Source organism: Malaclemys terrapin, chromosome 9, assembly GCF_027887155.1.
Source record: "Malaclemys terrapin pileata isolate rMalTer1 chromosome 9, rMalTer1.hap1, whole genome shotgun sequence".
NCBI lineage: Eukaryota > Metazoa > Chordata > Testudines > Emydidae > Malaclemys > Malaclemys terrapin.
Window position 1 is genome coordinate 84,326,375 of NC_071513.1, and position 14,990 is coordinate 84,341,364.

The following is a 14,990-nucleotide window of genomic DNA, read 5'->3' on the forward strand; positions in this document are numbered from 1 at the left end:
AGGGATGTGCAGTTACCATGTATAACTGCATACAAGGCAAGAGATTTAGGTATGAAATTTCAATCAGTAGTTGCAGAGTCAACATGGGTCACTGTATTGGGTCATTTATGGAGTGATATCTGTGGGGGAAATGAAGTGATGAAGCTAGAAGGTTATAACTACGGGGATGATGATTATTTTTGTGACAATTTCTCATAAAAGGATTTATTCATCCTTGTTCTTTCCTTTGAAAGGTTGACTTAATATTAATCACAAGTTTTCATTTTGGAAGTCTCAGTAAATGGGCTTTCTATGGCTACATGAAAGCATGTGCATGGTAGGGGATAGGGAAAGGGGAGGATAGTACTTGGAATGTCAACACATTTTTTATTATTTTTATTTAGAAATATAAATCATTTGAAGTAATAATAACCTAAAAGGCTTTTAATCCATCTTTAGCTGCCACATATGCCTCATATAAGTGAATGCTTGATGAAAAGAAGTTTAAAACCCACTGACCTGAGAGATATGACTATTGGGCAGCTACAAGTGATAGTCAATGATCTCCACTCACAAATAGAAAGTAAGTGACTTTTGTTTTAATTCTTTGGTATTTTCCTTTTAATTAGCTATAGTACATTAACTTAAGTGTGGGCAGGGCCGGCTCCAGGCACCAGCGGAGCAAGCTGGTGCTTGGGGCGGCCCATGGAAGGGGGTGGCACATCCAGGTCTTCAGCGGCAATTCGGCGGCGGGTCCTCAGTCCCTCTCAGAGGGAAGGACCCGCTGCTGAATTGCCGCCAAAGAATGAAGCGGCACAATAGAGTAGCCGCCGAAATGCCACCTATCGTGGCTTCCTCCCCCCCCCCCCCCCTTTGCTGCTTGGGGTGGCAAAAATCTGGAGCCGGCCCTGGGTGTGGGAAAAAGTGCAATATGTATGTTACCACAGGAAGAAAGTAAATCTTGTGTGTTCATTTTGATGTATTAACTTGAAAAATCATATATGGCCGAACTTGTGTGGGCCTTAAACTCAACTCACCAGCACTGCTGTCTGTATGTAATGTGATAATTTTTAAATGCCGCATCCAATCAATTCCAAACTTTCACTGACTGTTCTAGGCATCAGTGGGCAGAATCCTACTGATTTGGGGGAAAACCAAATGAGGAAAAACGGGGACACAGGGCCATCGGTTTCTAACACAGCCACAGGGGTTACTCCCCTGACCCCAGCTTCTCCCGCCCCCCCCCCCCCCCCAAAATTTCCCCAACAGTTGCTGTCCCAGCTCGTCACAGTAAGCAGCTGGCGCGCCGGGACACTTTGTTTACTTAGGTTTACCTCCGTGCCTGCAGACGCGTGAGGTAAACAAACCATCTCGGCCCACCAACGGCTTATCCTGATGGCCCGGGAGCCAAAGTTTGCTGACCACTGAATTATAGGGTCAGCTTATGAACGGGTCATAAAAATTTTCCATTTTTACTTATCCATCTTGGGGGGGTCGGCTTATAAACAAATCGGCCTATGATCGAGTATATACGGTAAGTTCTTGTTCCCTTCTGCTCTATTTAGAGATATCCAATAGCCTGCAAGGCCCAATATTCTAAAGTGCTGAGCAGCTCCTGCAAGATCTGAAAACCAGGCTTCCCTGCATTTGTGGGTTCTCAACACCTTACAGAATCCGGCTTTTTAAAAATCATATCTAAAACAATTACTGCTCCTCAGGCAGTACTGCTCCAGGGCTTAAGGGGGCATTGTCAACTCTCAATCTAGTTAATTAAAGCTAGCTTTAGAAACTACCAATTTTTATTTTTTTGTATGGACATTGTTGCAGGGCAAGTGCATCCCCTCCCTCTTTGGGACGGGACAAGGGCTGGGCGTTGTAGCCCCATGGTTAAGACCACCTGACTACCTTATCCTCAGGGCAGTGTAGCCTAATGGCCAAAGTCTATATGGTCGTCTTTCCTCGTGGGGCTAAGTGGCCTGGCGGCCAAAGTCAATATGTCTGCCCTTCCCTCAGGGCAATATGACCGAGTGGCCCAGGTCAATAAGACTGCCTTCCTCCACTGGACTGTGCAGCATAGTGGCCAGAATCAATAAGGCTGCCCTCCTCCACAGGGCTGTGTGGCCCAGTGGCCAGTAGGGACGGGATGGAGCCTGGGAGTGGCAAGTGTGCTCCCCATCGAGTCAGTGGGGAGCCTAACGAAACATGCTGATGCCATCCAGTACAATGACTAGTCCCCCTGGGCTACTTCTTATCCTTTCCCTTATGCAGTGGTCTGGGCATCTCCAGGATTTTTGGGCTCCTCTGCCTGTGCAGCTCCATCCTTCCTTGGGTGTCCGCAGGTGCTTGGGTGTCCACCTGGGTCTCGGCGCCTCTGGCTTCCACGGTCTGGGGCTTCCACAGCTACCGGGCTGGAGCCTGCAAGGTGCATCCTCCCTCCTCAGCAGTCAGCCCAGCCTGAGCTGAGTTGCTCCCTTTTATACTGTTGGAGCATGCCCAGCAGAGGTGAGGGGGCGGGGTTTCCTCCACCCAGCGTGTGGGGCTAACCCCTTCTTGGCCAGTGCAGGGCAAGTGCACCCCATCACAGACATATTTTTCTATTTCTCAAAATGTCTTTTTTTCTCTTCCCTGTTGTTATATTGCAATGTCACAGTCATGCTGGAAGGGCATAACGAGTGGAGTCCCACAGGGATCAGTTCTGGGTCCGGTTCTGTTCAATATCTTCATCAATGATTTAGATACTGGAATACAGAGTACACTTATAAAGTTTGCGGACGATACCAAGCTGGGAGGGGGCTGCAAGTGTTTTGCAGAACAGGATTAAAATTCAAAATGATCTGGACAAACTGGAGAAATGGTCTGAAGTAAACAGGATGAAATTCAATAAGGGAAATGCAAAGTACTCCACTTAGGAAGGAACAATCAGTTGCACACATACAAAATGTGAAATGACTGCCTAGGAAGGAGTACTGTGGAAAGGGATCTGAGGGTCATAGTGGACCACAAGCTGAACATGAGTCAACAGTGAAACACTGTTGCAAAAAAAGCAAACATCATTCTGGGATGTATTAGCAGGAGTGTTGTAAGGAAGACATGATGTAATTCTTCCGCTCTACTCTGCACTGATTAGGCCTCAACTGGAGTATTGTGTCGAATTCTGGGTGCCACATTTCAGGAAAGATGTAGACAAATTGGAGAAAGTCCAGAGAAGAGCAACAAAAATGAAGGTCTAGAAAACATGACCTATGAGGGGCGGGGGTCGCTAGCTGGAGGATTCTCTGCGACTTGAAGTCTTTAAATCGCAGGATTTGGGGACTTCAACAGCTGAGTCAAGGGAAAGGGGGTGGGTCAGCTTTTGTGGCCTGCATCATGCGGGAGGTCAGACTAGATGATCATAATGGTCCCTTCTGACCTTAAAGTCTATGAGTCTATGAGTCTAAGATTGAAAAAAATTAGGTTTGTTTAGTTTGGAAAAGAGAAGACTGAGAGGGGACACGATAACAGTTTTCAAATACATAAAAGGTTGTTACAAGGAGGAGGGAGAAGAATTGTTCTTCTTAACCTCTGAGGATAGGACAAAAAGCAATGGGCTTAAATTGCACCAAGGGAGGTTTAGGTTGGACATTAGGAAAAACTTCCTAACTATCATGGTGGTTAAACACTGGAATAAATTGCCTAGGGAGACTGTGGAATATCCATCATTGGAGATTTTTAAGAGCAGGTTAGAGAAACCCCTGTCAGGAATGGTCTAGATAATACTTAGTCCTGCCATGAGTGCAGGGGACTGGACTAGATGACCTCTCGAGGTCCCTTCCAGTCCCATGATTCTATGTTTTAATGCATTAATAATAAAAATGCATCACATACATTTGTGTGTGAAGAGAGTGTTATGTGTCCCCCCTTCCCCCAATCTCTCCTTGCTGTCTGATAGATAGAGTTTTTCCCAAGGGATGTCCACCTCCTAGTGTTAAGAATTAATTAATTTTGGACGAGGGTATTCTGGTGGCTCTAAGTCACAAATGTTTGTTGGGCACTGTACTGCTCCTTAGATTGTGGTGCTCATTAATTACTGTCATGGTGCTCTGCTGGGGATGCAAATGATTTTTCCCTGAAGTCCTGCAACAGAGGCTGCTGTTTTTGAGCAACCCTACTGGAATATTCGTTTTATATTCTAGGACACCAGTCAAGCTGTTTAGAACATATGTTGTGAATAGCACATAAAAGAGAATCAATCAAAAATCAGTTTTACTCTGATTCAGTTATTTTCGGTTTCTGAGTGGGACAGTGAATCATTAACAGAACCACAACCTATATCACTAGATTTTTATTCTAAACATTTCATTCAGGCATCATTTTTGTTCTTGACTGCTCCCCACCCAGGTCCCTTTCTGTTTACCGTTATCTGTTGAATTGTGGTGTGTGGCTTCTAGCTTGAAAGGCAGATTTTGTGTGTGCACACGAAGGAGCAAGTGCACTTTCCTTTGTGGTGTTTTCTGGATTAGCTAGCAGTCAGTCAGAAACTCAGTAGTCCCCTACCACTCTCCAGAATGATTCACCATATCATTTTGCTATATTAAGGAAGAACCCACCTGCACTCCATTCTGAATTGCAATGTATTTTATTCCAGGCAAAGCAGAACAAGCATCCTGTAACATTTATATAGTTACCCATTGTCACTTGCGTCACATGTTGGCTGTATTTTTGCTTAGAATCACTACATTCCTTAACCTATAAGTAGATATCAACCACAGGTTTTTGTTTACAGGCTGCAAGAGGTCAGAAAGTCTGTTGTAGTATTCAAGATGTCTGCCATTACCACAAACTACAGCTGAAGTACAGCTCTTTCATCTCAGAGCTATTTGGAAATACTGCCCTTTTTCTTCACACTGTTTCATTTCCATTCTTCTTTTTGAACAGAAAAGGTCTGTGTTCAGATTAGGATGCAGATTTTCTGGGCTACAGAACAGTGTCAGGCTTGCAGTTATGGCAGCATTGAGAAGGGGAGAGTTCCAGGAAGCTCATTATGCTCTAGAGACATCTTCTTCTGGGATTACTTTAGGTTATTTTTTCACACACTTTTTCCTAATGAGTGATTTGTTTTTTCTTAGTGGGTAGAGGCTACTTGGACCAAAAGTCTTTTCCAACTGTCTTTAAGTAGATGGATTAGCTAAAACCTAAAGTTTGAATTGAGAGGATGCTACATTCAGTTATTTCATGAAACCCATAGTAGTTATTTGTTATAGCTCTATTAGTAATATAGATAATATTACTACTTTTATTCCATTTTGCGATACGCTTCCTTTTATGGAGACCAAAACCTTACGTAGGGAATCTTTCTGCTTCTCCATGTAAGCAGTTGTTTACTATATGCAACATAATGATTTAAGAGGAGCTAACAGATTCCCTAATCATTAATCTATGATTGAATTAAATTATAAACTCCTTGTCTCTGGTACCAGGCTTGAATGAAGAATTGGTGCAGCTGCTTCTTATTCGAGATGAATTGCACACAGAGCAGGATGCAATGCTGGTAGACATTGAAGACTTGACCAGGTTAGTAAAGTCTTCTGTTAAACACTGCTGCTAAGAATATTCCAAGTTTAATATACTTTCTATGTTTTGGAGCAATATTTGGGTAGAATGGCAGGCCTAAAAGTTGGTGGTGATGGGTAAACCCTGTATCTGTAAGCTGTCACAGCGCGGCTGAAATGAACAAATCTTCCTTTTACAAAATTCATATTGGATCACCAGTGTAAGCATTAAAAACTTGAGCAGTTACCACTTTGATCCTCCATTACATATTTTTTATTGCAATTCATACCATTATTTTGTGTGTTTTATTTAGAAATCTATATTAGAACCCACTGCCAAGGTAAGTGGGTGCTTTGAGCAATAAAAAAAAAATCAATTACTAATCGATACAGAATAATATTTAAGTAATTGCTGTTACTTAATGATATATCATTCACCAAATGAAGGTTCCTATTCTTGGACCCAATTCATGTCTAAAACTAAGCCACAATTTTCTCTAAAAGCACTCTCAGTAAAATAAGTGGAACTTCAGAGATGATTACGGCTCGGAAATGGGAAACCTGGGTTAACTTTGGGGAGGAGCAGCAGGCTGGAGCCAGGGACTATATCTTCCTCAGGGCATGACTTTTAACTCTTTGGATATCTTTTTACACAATGGTCTCCATCAGTGTTACAGTACTTTAAGGCCATTTCTGCAACAATAGCAAAATAATTCAGCCACAGGCAATCCTAAATATTTTCAGCAACTTTCTGCTGAGAAATATCAACTAGCTGTCCAACTCCATATCCCTAGAGACCAAAATTTAGATGTTTTGCTTTACCAAGGTCTGGCACTGTCATTTCTGAAAGGTAGAGAATAGAAGCTAGTTAAGAATAAATCTGCTTTGGTGCTGCCAGAAAGTTTTAATCCCAACACATCAAAAAGGTTTAAAAAAAAAAAATCCCCATAGGATTTGTGTGGTGCAGGCTAGATGAGGTAGACTTTGCAACCAGAAGGATTGCAAGGAGATAGAACAATATTAAGCAGTGGATTGAGAGAAAACATGCCAGAATACAGGCATTAAGTCCACTTAATCCATCGTCTCTGACATGATTTAAGGGATATTTTTAACTTGTATAATATTATGGCAGATTTTAAAGGTTTCTGCATAATAAAGATTAAGAAGATGTTGGATTATTTCCAGTGCATATTGGTCAGAGCTACTATTTTCAGCACTGCAGCATTAAACTTCCCATGTAAAATTGTATGGGATGCCAAAAACATTTGTAATAGTTTTTAAAAATCTTTCTGAATAAACATTTAAACAAAGTCTATTTTAAAATGATATTTTCAGAACTCCATTTTGATGATATGGAAAAGGGGGGAAATGGTGTGTAATGTTTGATTTTTATTATTTTTTTTAAAGACCTTTGTGTTGCATTATATTTGGTTGAAATACAGTTAGCCACTACCTGGGAAAAGTTTTGTCATAAATGATATGGTAATTGGAGTGTAGTTAAGTCAAATACCATCATTCAAAGTAGTTTACATGCCACCTATGGGTGCTTTTAAATATTGCAGTCCTGGCTCACCTCTGTTGCAATCACAAGTAAAGCCTCCTCATTTAGAAATCTTGCATGTGCACAGTCACTATGTGGTAATTAACAGAATAACAGTAAAACTTAAGAGGATTTGGGGTTAGGAGTGGAGCTGAATAATTATAAAGTCTCCTTTCAGGCATACACAAGTTAATATCTGTTAGAGATCCCAAGTGCATTGTAACATAGCTTTATGCAAAATAACTGTTATGTGCCAGAGAATTTCCCATTTAAGTGAAAATTCTCTGCCTGGCCTTGGTCTATTACATAGTCCCACCTTTTGGGGTTGAAGGATTTTCACAGTAATAGATACTTGATCTGCCCCTGCATGCTGTCTCACAGTGAGTTCATTCAGAGCAGGGTTCTCAGCTGTACAATTTGGGCATCCTCGCATTCATCCAGGCCCCCTCCAAGTCAGCAGTAGCACACCTTGAACTTACAGGAAAGAGGAGTTGGAGTTGGCCTGTAGGCACTTCTCCCCATTATCATCAAACATGCATGGTCTTCTGAGAAGCGTTACGCGAGCCACCACGGCTGATGGCATTATAAAACCCACCTGCATCAGGGTTCTGGTGTCCCAGCTCAGGTTCTGGACCTTGGTCTTCTGCCATGAGATGTACAACCTCATAATGGGGGCAGCATCTTAGAAACTTTGAAAAGCAGGGCTGAAAGTCTCTGGCTTGTCCACAAGCAAGGCAGTGTCATCAACATAGTCTTGGTCGGTGAACACTTTTTGACCAACCTTGATTCCGACGTGGAGTTGCAAGTCCTAATATCCATTTGATAGCGCAACAGAATACCGCTGGGGTAAGAATACATCCCTACTGCATATCTGAGGTTGTGTAGAAATCCAGTGAAAGCAGTTGACCAGCACATTGGTACTGATGTGAAGATCGTGCACCAGATTTAGCAGAATATCTGGTGTGCCAAGACCTTTTGGTGCAAACCGAAGTGCTGATCTGTCAGCTGAATCAAAAGCTGCTTTGTTGTCTATATATGCCACATGAAGCAGGCAGTTAAATTCTCTGTGCAGCTCAGCCAGAAGCCAGGGAGTATGGATAGCATCTGTTGTCGACCACTCATTAGTGAAATCTGATTGTCCACAGCAATGTCATCTGTTAAGGAGCGGCTGTATCCTACCAAGCAGAACACAAGTGCAGACCTTTCCAGGGACTGATAGCAACGAGATCAACCTGTAGTTCCTTCACGCAGTGGGAGATCCTTTACCCTAGTACAATGATGGCCATAGGCACCAACTTTCCCCAGTGCCAGTGGGTGCTCGCGCCCCCCTGGTCCCACCACAGCTCCACCCTGTTGTTGAATTTTGCTCATTACTTGAGCAGGGGCCCTTGTTGGGTGCTACCAGATGGAACCAGTCGCACTCGGCTCACATGAGCAGGGCTGACCACACCCTGAAGTAGAGCAGCTAACGCCTCTACTACCCAGTACTTTGGGACAAACAGCAGTGGATTATCTAGTTGTAGTGGTTGGACAGTAATCAGTTCTGAGAGTTCCTAGTAATGAGTGCTGCTTGTGTTGTCAAATAGTATTTAGGATGTTATATATACTTTTTGTTGTGATGGGTACTGCAGGAATATGAATTTGCACAATGATTTACACCACTTACTATCATTGTATACCTTGCAGTGTTTGCTTGATGTTCCATCTATTTCTTTTTCTGTGCTTCCAAAAACATTTCAGCATTCTGAAAGCATTTTGCATCAGTAGTAAATGAAATTGTTTAAACGTTTAGAAGTGTCTTTGACATCTTCTATATCAGTGTATTTCATTGTTACACTTTGTGATATTACTCTGTATTGTCATGTTACCAAAGTGCAAGGGATGCAGTGTCAACCCTAATTCCTGGCTAATTCCTCAGCTTGTTATACCGTCTAATTGTTCTGAAACTAACAAATTTAATTCCTTGGGTGGGAGCAGGGAATATGTTTGCAGGTTATATGATCCCAGGAGTTTCCTTTAGTCTAAGGAATGTTTCTTTCCTCTCAACATGTATTGTACACTAGGTAACCAGGCCAAGGTCATGAAAGGTTACACTAAACTAATCTGAACACAGTAATATTTGATTGCTTAATATTCTCTTCATTGGGGAAGCCTTATTTAGGTTGAAGTATGTTTTAAGATGTTGAATAGTCCATTTAATTTTTCTTGATAGTGAGTAACATAGCTTTTTTTCCCCTCCCCAGACATGCTGAAAGTCAGCAGAAGCACATGGCAGAGAAAATGCCAGCAAAATAAAGCAAGAAGCCATCAGAATACGCTAGCATTTATTTTGCTTCTGTGGTTGTACAAATGCTGATGCTCAAGGTGGCGCACAAGAAAATGAGTGTTAGTCATTGATAATGTCTGAAGCTTTATGTCCAGTGATTGGCCTCTGCTCCTTAATTTATTTTAATTTTTTATTTGTGCCACTAAATATCAGGCATTTTAATAATATTATTACAAAAATGTACAGTACTTATAACATTACAAACCATGGATAAGAAAAAAAGGTAGTTTACCTTTATTTTTGTTTGTTTAGAGATTTTAAGTTGAACAGTATTTTACCATTGACTACTTTTTATTCTTCACTGTAGTTTTAAACAAAGAAACTGTAATTGACGGTGCTATACAAGTAAAAAGAAAAAAAAAAAAATGCCTGCCTCATAGTGAAATTGTAGCGTTCAGTAATATGTATATTTTAATCAGTTTTCAACATTTTGTGAATGTTGACTACCTGACATTCATTTTTAAATGTGCTATTAACATTCAGTTGGATTCAGAGAGTTACCTTGAAAGTTTTATGTATAAATATGTAAAATAAAATTTAAAATTTTGTTTCATATGATGTCTTTTTGTTGACTAGTGGTTGACTTAGGTGTTGCACCAGTAATATATTCATCCTACTAAATGTGCAATTCCTAATTTCTCATCACCAGAAAGAGCTTTTTTTGCATATTGCATTTTACAAAAAAAAAAAAAAGAGAGAGAGAGAGAAAGGAGACAAGACCAGATTTTTGTAGATCTATTTATTTGTAAGTTCATAAAGTATATGTGACATGGACTTAGGATATTCTTATATATAGTATTCACTGGGAATCCTAATATCATGACTGTTGTTAGAATCAGCAGGCACATACAGTAGATGTTTTTATATTTTAATGTCTGTGGCTAAATATTCAAATAACTCACCAACTGTCAAAAATATAAATGTGTCAAAATCTTAACACACTAAATGTATCATGTATGGTAATTAACCACTTCACTACCTTTTGGCTGAGATCACAGTGTCTTCACTTCGCTTCTCGGCTCTCTGAGCTGTGGCGCAAACCTAGTATCTGCTACATTTGTCTGGGCACCAAGGACTGACTAGATAACCAAATAATTCTCTTCAGTCTTTGATTTCTTTGATTTCATGCTGACATACCAGGTCAACCTATCTTTTCCTAGTACTAGATAGCTGTAGCCAGCAGCTGAAATATACATTATGCAAAACAGGTTATCTTTTACATTTTGCTTTATTTTTTCTCTGAGGTGTGACAAATTTATCTTGAGCAAGGTTATGGCTAACGAATTATTCAGGATGCTTTAACAGAGCCATATGTTACATTAAAATTTCACCTCACATGAAGAATGTATTTTATAAAATTATTTATTTACATTTGTTTTGTATCAGCAATTATGCAGTCCATAAATGAGGCACAAAAACGCTGCGGAGTTTGGTAGTTTTTTTTTTTTTAACAGAGCTCTACTATGTTGTAAGAAACTTCTCTTTGTGGCATAGGTGTAGTCTTCACGTGCCAGATGGCATTTGCTTTAGTAGGGAGTAGATGGATCACACTTTCTAGCACTGATGTACATTCTGTATTTTATTATTAGAAAATATTTGCTGCTCTGCAGCTTTTCAAGAGGGAAGTGTTCACAGTTTTTCCTTTAAGTCTGGCAGGAAGAATGTCATTGCTCTGAATTTGCCACTACAGTTTTGTACTAAGTTGAAGTTAGCACAGGGGTTCTCAAACTAATCTGCGGATCCCTTCAGGAGGCATGTCATGCTAGTGAAGCATCTGTCAGTTTCCAGTTGGTGATGTTCCCTGATGTTTGTAGTCCTGTCCAGGACTTTATTTTTAAACTGAATAAATGAAGCACACATGGCTGCATCAGGATGCTCTCTGTCTGGTGTTGCTCTGGGTTCAAATATAGAGATGACACCTAAAGTGGAGAGATAGTAAACACACAGGCAGATATGACCAGAGTGCAGATGAAAGCAGGTGCGGAAAGGCACCAAGGAGAGATTTAGTACTACTAAGCGGAGGGTGGGATTTTCAGAAGTGCTCAGTGTTGATATAACTGCTCCCACTAACTTCAGTGGAGCAGTTAGGCTAGCACTGTGTGCTTTTGAAAATCCCACCTGTAAACTCCTTCTGTGCATCCAGAGATAGGGAGTAAATAGCACATGAAAAAAATGTGGGAGTGTACTAAGAAGTTGATTTTCATTCTGTCTCCTTAATACTGTTCTGAGACTAGTTTTGCAAGTAACCAAAACTTGAATTGGGATTAGGAAATTGGAAGGGGGAAGTGTCCAGGAAAGAGCTCATCTCTATTTTAAGAAGTGATCCATAGCATGTACAGAGTTTGAGAACCGCTGAGCTAGCCTATAGAATACATATAAAACAGGAATGTAAAATTAAGATTATTTATTTTGCTTTCTTCGAATCTATGCAGAAAAAATATTTTGGATGTTATTTCCCTGTATCTCTTGGTTGTCTTGACATTGTGTGCGCACTGTGGTTTCAACTATTTTTATATTTCTGCTTTGTAAAGTTCCATGTCTTCAGTGCTCTAAGGCCAAAACTGTCAAATTTGGAGACCAGAATTAGGCACATAAATGTAGATACCTATTTATGTGGCCTGTTTTTCAGAAGTGTTGAGCACCTGCAGTTTCTGTTAAAGACATTGGAGTTGTTGATGCTCAGCATTTCTGAAAATCGGGCCATTTATTTGTGTGCCTAACTGTGGATTTGTCTTGGAGGCCCCAAATTTGAAAACTTTGGGCTAAGCTAAATAAAATAAAATAAAATCCTGGTATGCTCTAGGTGTGTGTGATAACATACAGTAATAAAGTTACAATAGTAACACCTCTCTCACATACCTTCATCTCTGATAAAGACTTTCAGATTATAGAACACTACTGAGATGCTATAATAAATGAATATGTGCAATGGAGACAAATATGTCTCATGAATAGTGTCATTGGATGAACCTCAAGGCCCAACTGAACATGTCTGGCAGTTCGACTGCAAGTGCTGCTGTGTTCTATGAGAAGCTGTACCTTCAGTCATTATGTATTGATTTATTATAAAGAATTAATTTCCTGCTAAGTATAGCACTGAAGATTTAATGGGGTCCCTTCCTGCAATATGCAGACACAAATCCTATTAAAAATAATTGGAGTCCCAAGCCTGTATCAAAGCAAGAATATATCCCTAAAAGTGATTTGCTGTTCAATCCATTTGTTAGAGAACAGTGAACACCCACAACAGTGGTTAGACCCAAATGCTCCATAAAGGGACAGTTTTTCCATGAAGTACTAGAAAATACATTATTAGAAGCAATCCTGGCCCTTGCACGTGAATGAATAGATAAGTCAATAGGCCTTTTTCATCTCTGATTCACCCCATCCCTGCAAAGAGCATCAGTCTTCTTGGCTTTCAAAGGTGCAAAGTTCTATGCTCTGTGTTCAGGCTCAGATCTTCCTGTCTGAATGAGTCCCTCTCCCCATTCTCACCCAGAATTGGGGCATGGGGAAGATAGCTGCAGATATGGCACAATCTTTGGTCTGCACAAAGAGCCCTTTGTGGAAACAGGGATTCATGTAGAGGGTGGGAGTGCCAGATGCATCCACCCTCTCCCACCAAATGGCAGGAAATGGGCTCAAAAGTTAATACAGCCAAAGGCTGCAAATCTCCTACAATGGTTGTTCCAAGGATATGAAAGTATGGGCTGTGTCTGTCAGCATATGAAGCCACGCTATCTAGGGACAGGATGAGGGGGCCCTAAACCTGAAGTTATGGAAAGGCCTTTGCATGGTTGGCTATGACATCCAGTCAGCCACTAGAGATCACAGATTCTGGCAGTCAGTCACCATCCCCAACCTCCATTTATTCTGCTGGTCAACAAATCCTGCCCCCATCTCCTAAACCCGATAATCTTGGGAAAGTGCAAGGTAGCCTTTGTGATGTTTCCCACATTTCCCCCACACACCTCAGTTCCCGCTGCAGGTTTTTAAAAGAAGGGGCAGCCAGATCTGAGTTATTTTTTTGCTCAATGCTCACTTAGAAAATCCCCCTTGACTACAGAAAAGGGACAAATTCAGCCCTCATATGCTTGCCTGCATGTAGCTCCCATTAAATACACACAATCCATACCACTCATGAATCCAAGGGGAGGATTTGGAAAACATCTAAAGAGCCTTCCTCCAAATATGTGGTCCAGCATAGCAATCAGGACTGCAATAGATAATTTAACTTGTACAGCTCTGCACAACAGCCATTCATTTAACAGCACAGCATGGCCAAGCATGCAGGCATCTGCTCCATTTTATTTGTTTTGGTTCATTGCTGTGAAATAATTGGGACAGAGGTGAGCAATAGGCCCATCATGAATGAGGAATAATGCATTGTTTCAGGCAAGCAAAGAATCACCAGTCCCAGGCCCAATGGTATATAAGCAACTGAGTGCAGCAGTTGGCTCATATTTATGATCCAGCGAGCTAGGGCCTGATTCTCTTCTCATTTTCTCTGGTATAAATCTGGGATAATGCCATTGAGATCAGTGCCAAACAGACACAAGTGAGAGGAGAACTGGGCCATGACCATACAGTCCAAATGCCAGGAAACCTTTGCCAGTGCTGTCAGAGCAGACAACAGTTGTGGCAAGATACATTTGCTTCTATCCAAATGGCTTGTGGGACACTAAAGACTTATAACACCGCCTGCATATTAAGGGCCATTTTCTGATCTCAGACATACCCTACTCTCCATTAGTTTCTATGGAGTTATGCTGTCTTTACAGTGAGGGAGGAGAGATCAGAATCTGGCCTTTGGTCCTCTCTAGATTTCAGGGCACTTGAGACAGGAAGCCTAGACAAATTGGAGTTTGTTAACATGATAAGTGCCTTTAACTTGATAATGAAAAGTAGTGACATGTTTAGTCAATTAACCTGCTGTTTATTGTAACCAATATTTTTCCTGTTACATCTTTAGAAGTTTGTTTCTTTTTTCTTTTTTCTTTTTTAACAAAAGAATATTGCTGGGTAATTGCATCTTTCTTGGATACTTGTCCAATGTACTTAAGTATTGTGCTGATGTGTATGATGACTGCTGTAGAATTAATGGATTAAATTACATTTTTAAAACAAGAGTTTCTTGTGAGTCTTTGAAACGTTAATATTTGTTCCATATCAGTGATATCTTACCAAGACTTATGCAGTGTTTGCATGTTTATGCCTTCCTGTGGTCAGGAGGGGGATACCCAATGCCTTTACAGTGCTGGTGCTTGGTGGGGGGTTATTTTTTCTACATTAACCATTTAGCTGTCTAGCATAGCAGTTAAAGTTCTAATTTTTGGTTGATTTCATAGTAAAATATTTGTTTTAAAAAATGTTAAAAAGTGAACCAGGGTTTAAAGAAGAGGACAATTGTCATGCTTCAGCGAATGCCAAACAAAAAACAGTTCCCTCTTGGAGTCCTGTGGGGGGGGGCTAAGAAGGCTTTAAACCACTTTTGCACCCTTCCCATCCTCCAGAGTCTGGAGAGGTCCACTGCGTAATTTAGCCATTCATAGAAACCTGGCCAAGTTACAGAATCCTCCCCAGGCTGATGGCATCTCAGCAGTACTGCAGCCCTGAC

General features: G+C 40.9%; 1 protein-coding gene across 7 annotated transcripts in view; it reads left to right on the forward strand.

Moving 5' to 3' along the window:
* SCHIP1 (schwannomin interacting protein 1) overlaps positions 1-14,369 on the forward strand; it is a 116,365-nt gene extending 101,996 nt beyond the window's left edge. For 6 of the 7 annotated variants that reach the window (XM_054039380.1, XM_054039381.1, XM_054039384.1 and 3 more), the window contains 3 exons: positions 439-562; positions 5,436-5,529; positions 9,291-14,369. In XM_054039380.1, coding sequence (XP_053895355.1) covers positions 439-562; positions 5,436-5,529; positions 9,291-9,342 — 270 coding nt within the window. In that variant the 3' untranslated portion in view covers positions 9,343-14,369. Of the gene's footprint in view, positions 1-438; positions 563-5,435; positions 5,530-5,821; positions 5,849-9,290 lie in introns of all 7 variants that reach the window. The other variant, XM_054039379.1, reaches the window with a different exon arrangement.
* Positions 14,370-14,990: the final 621 nt, after the last annotated feature.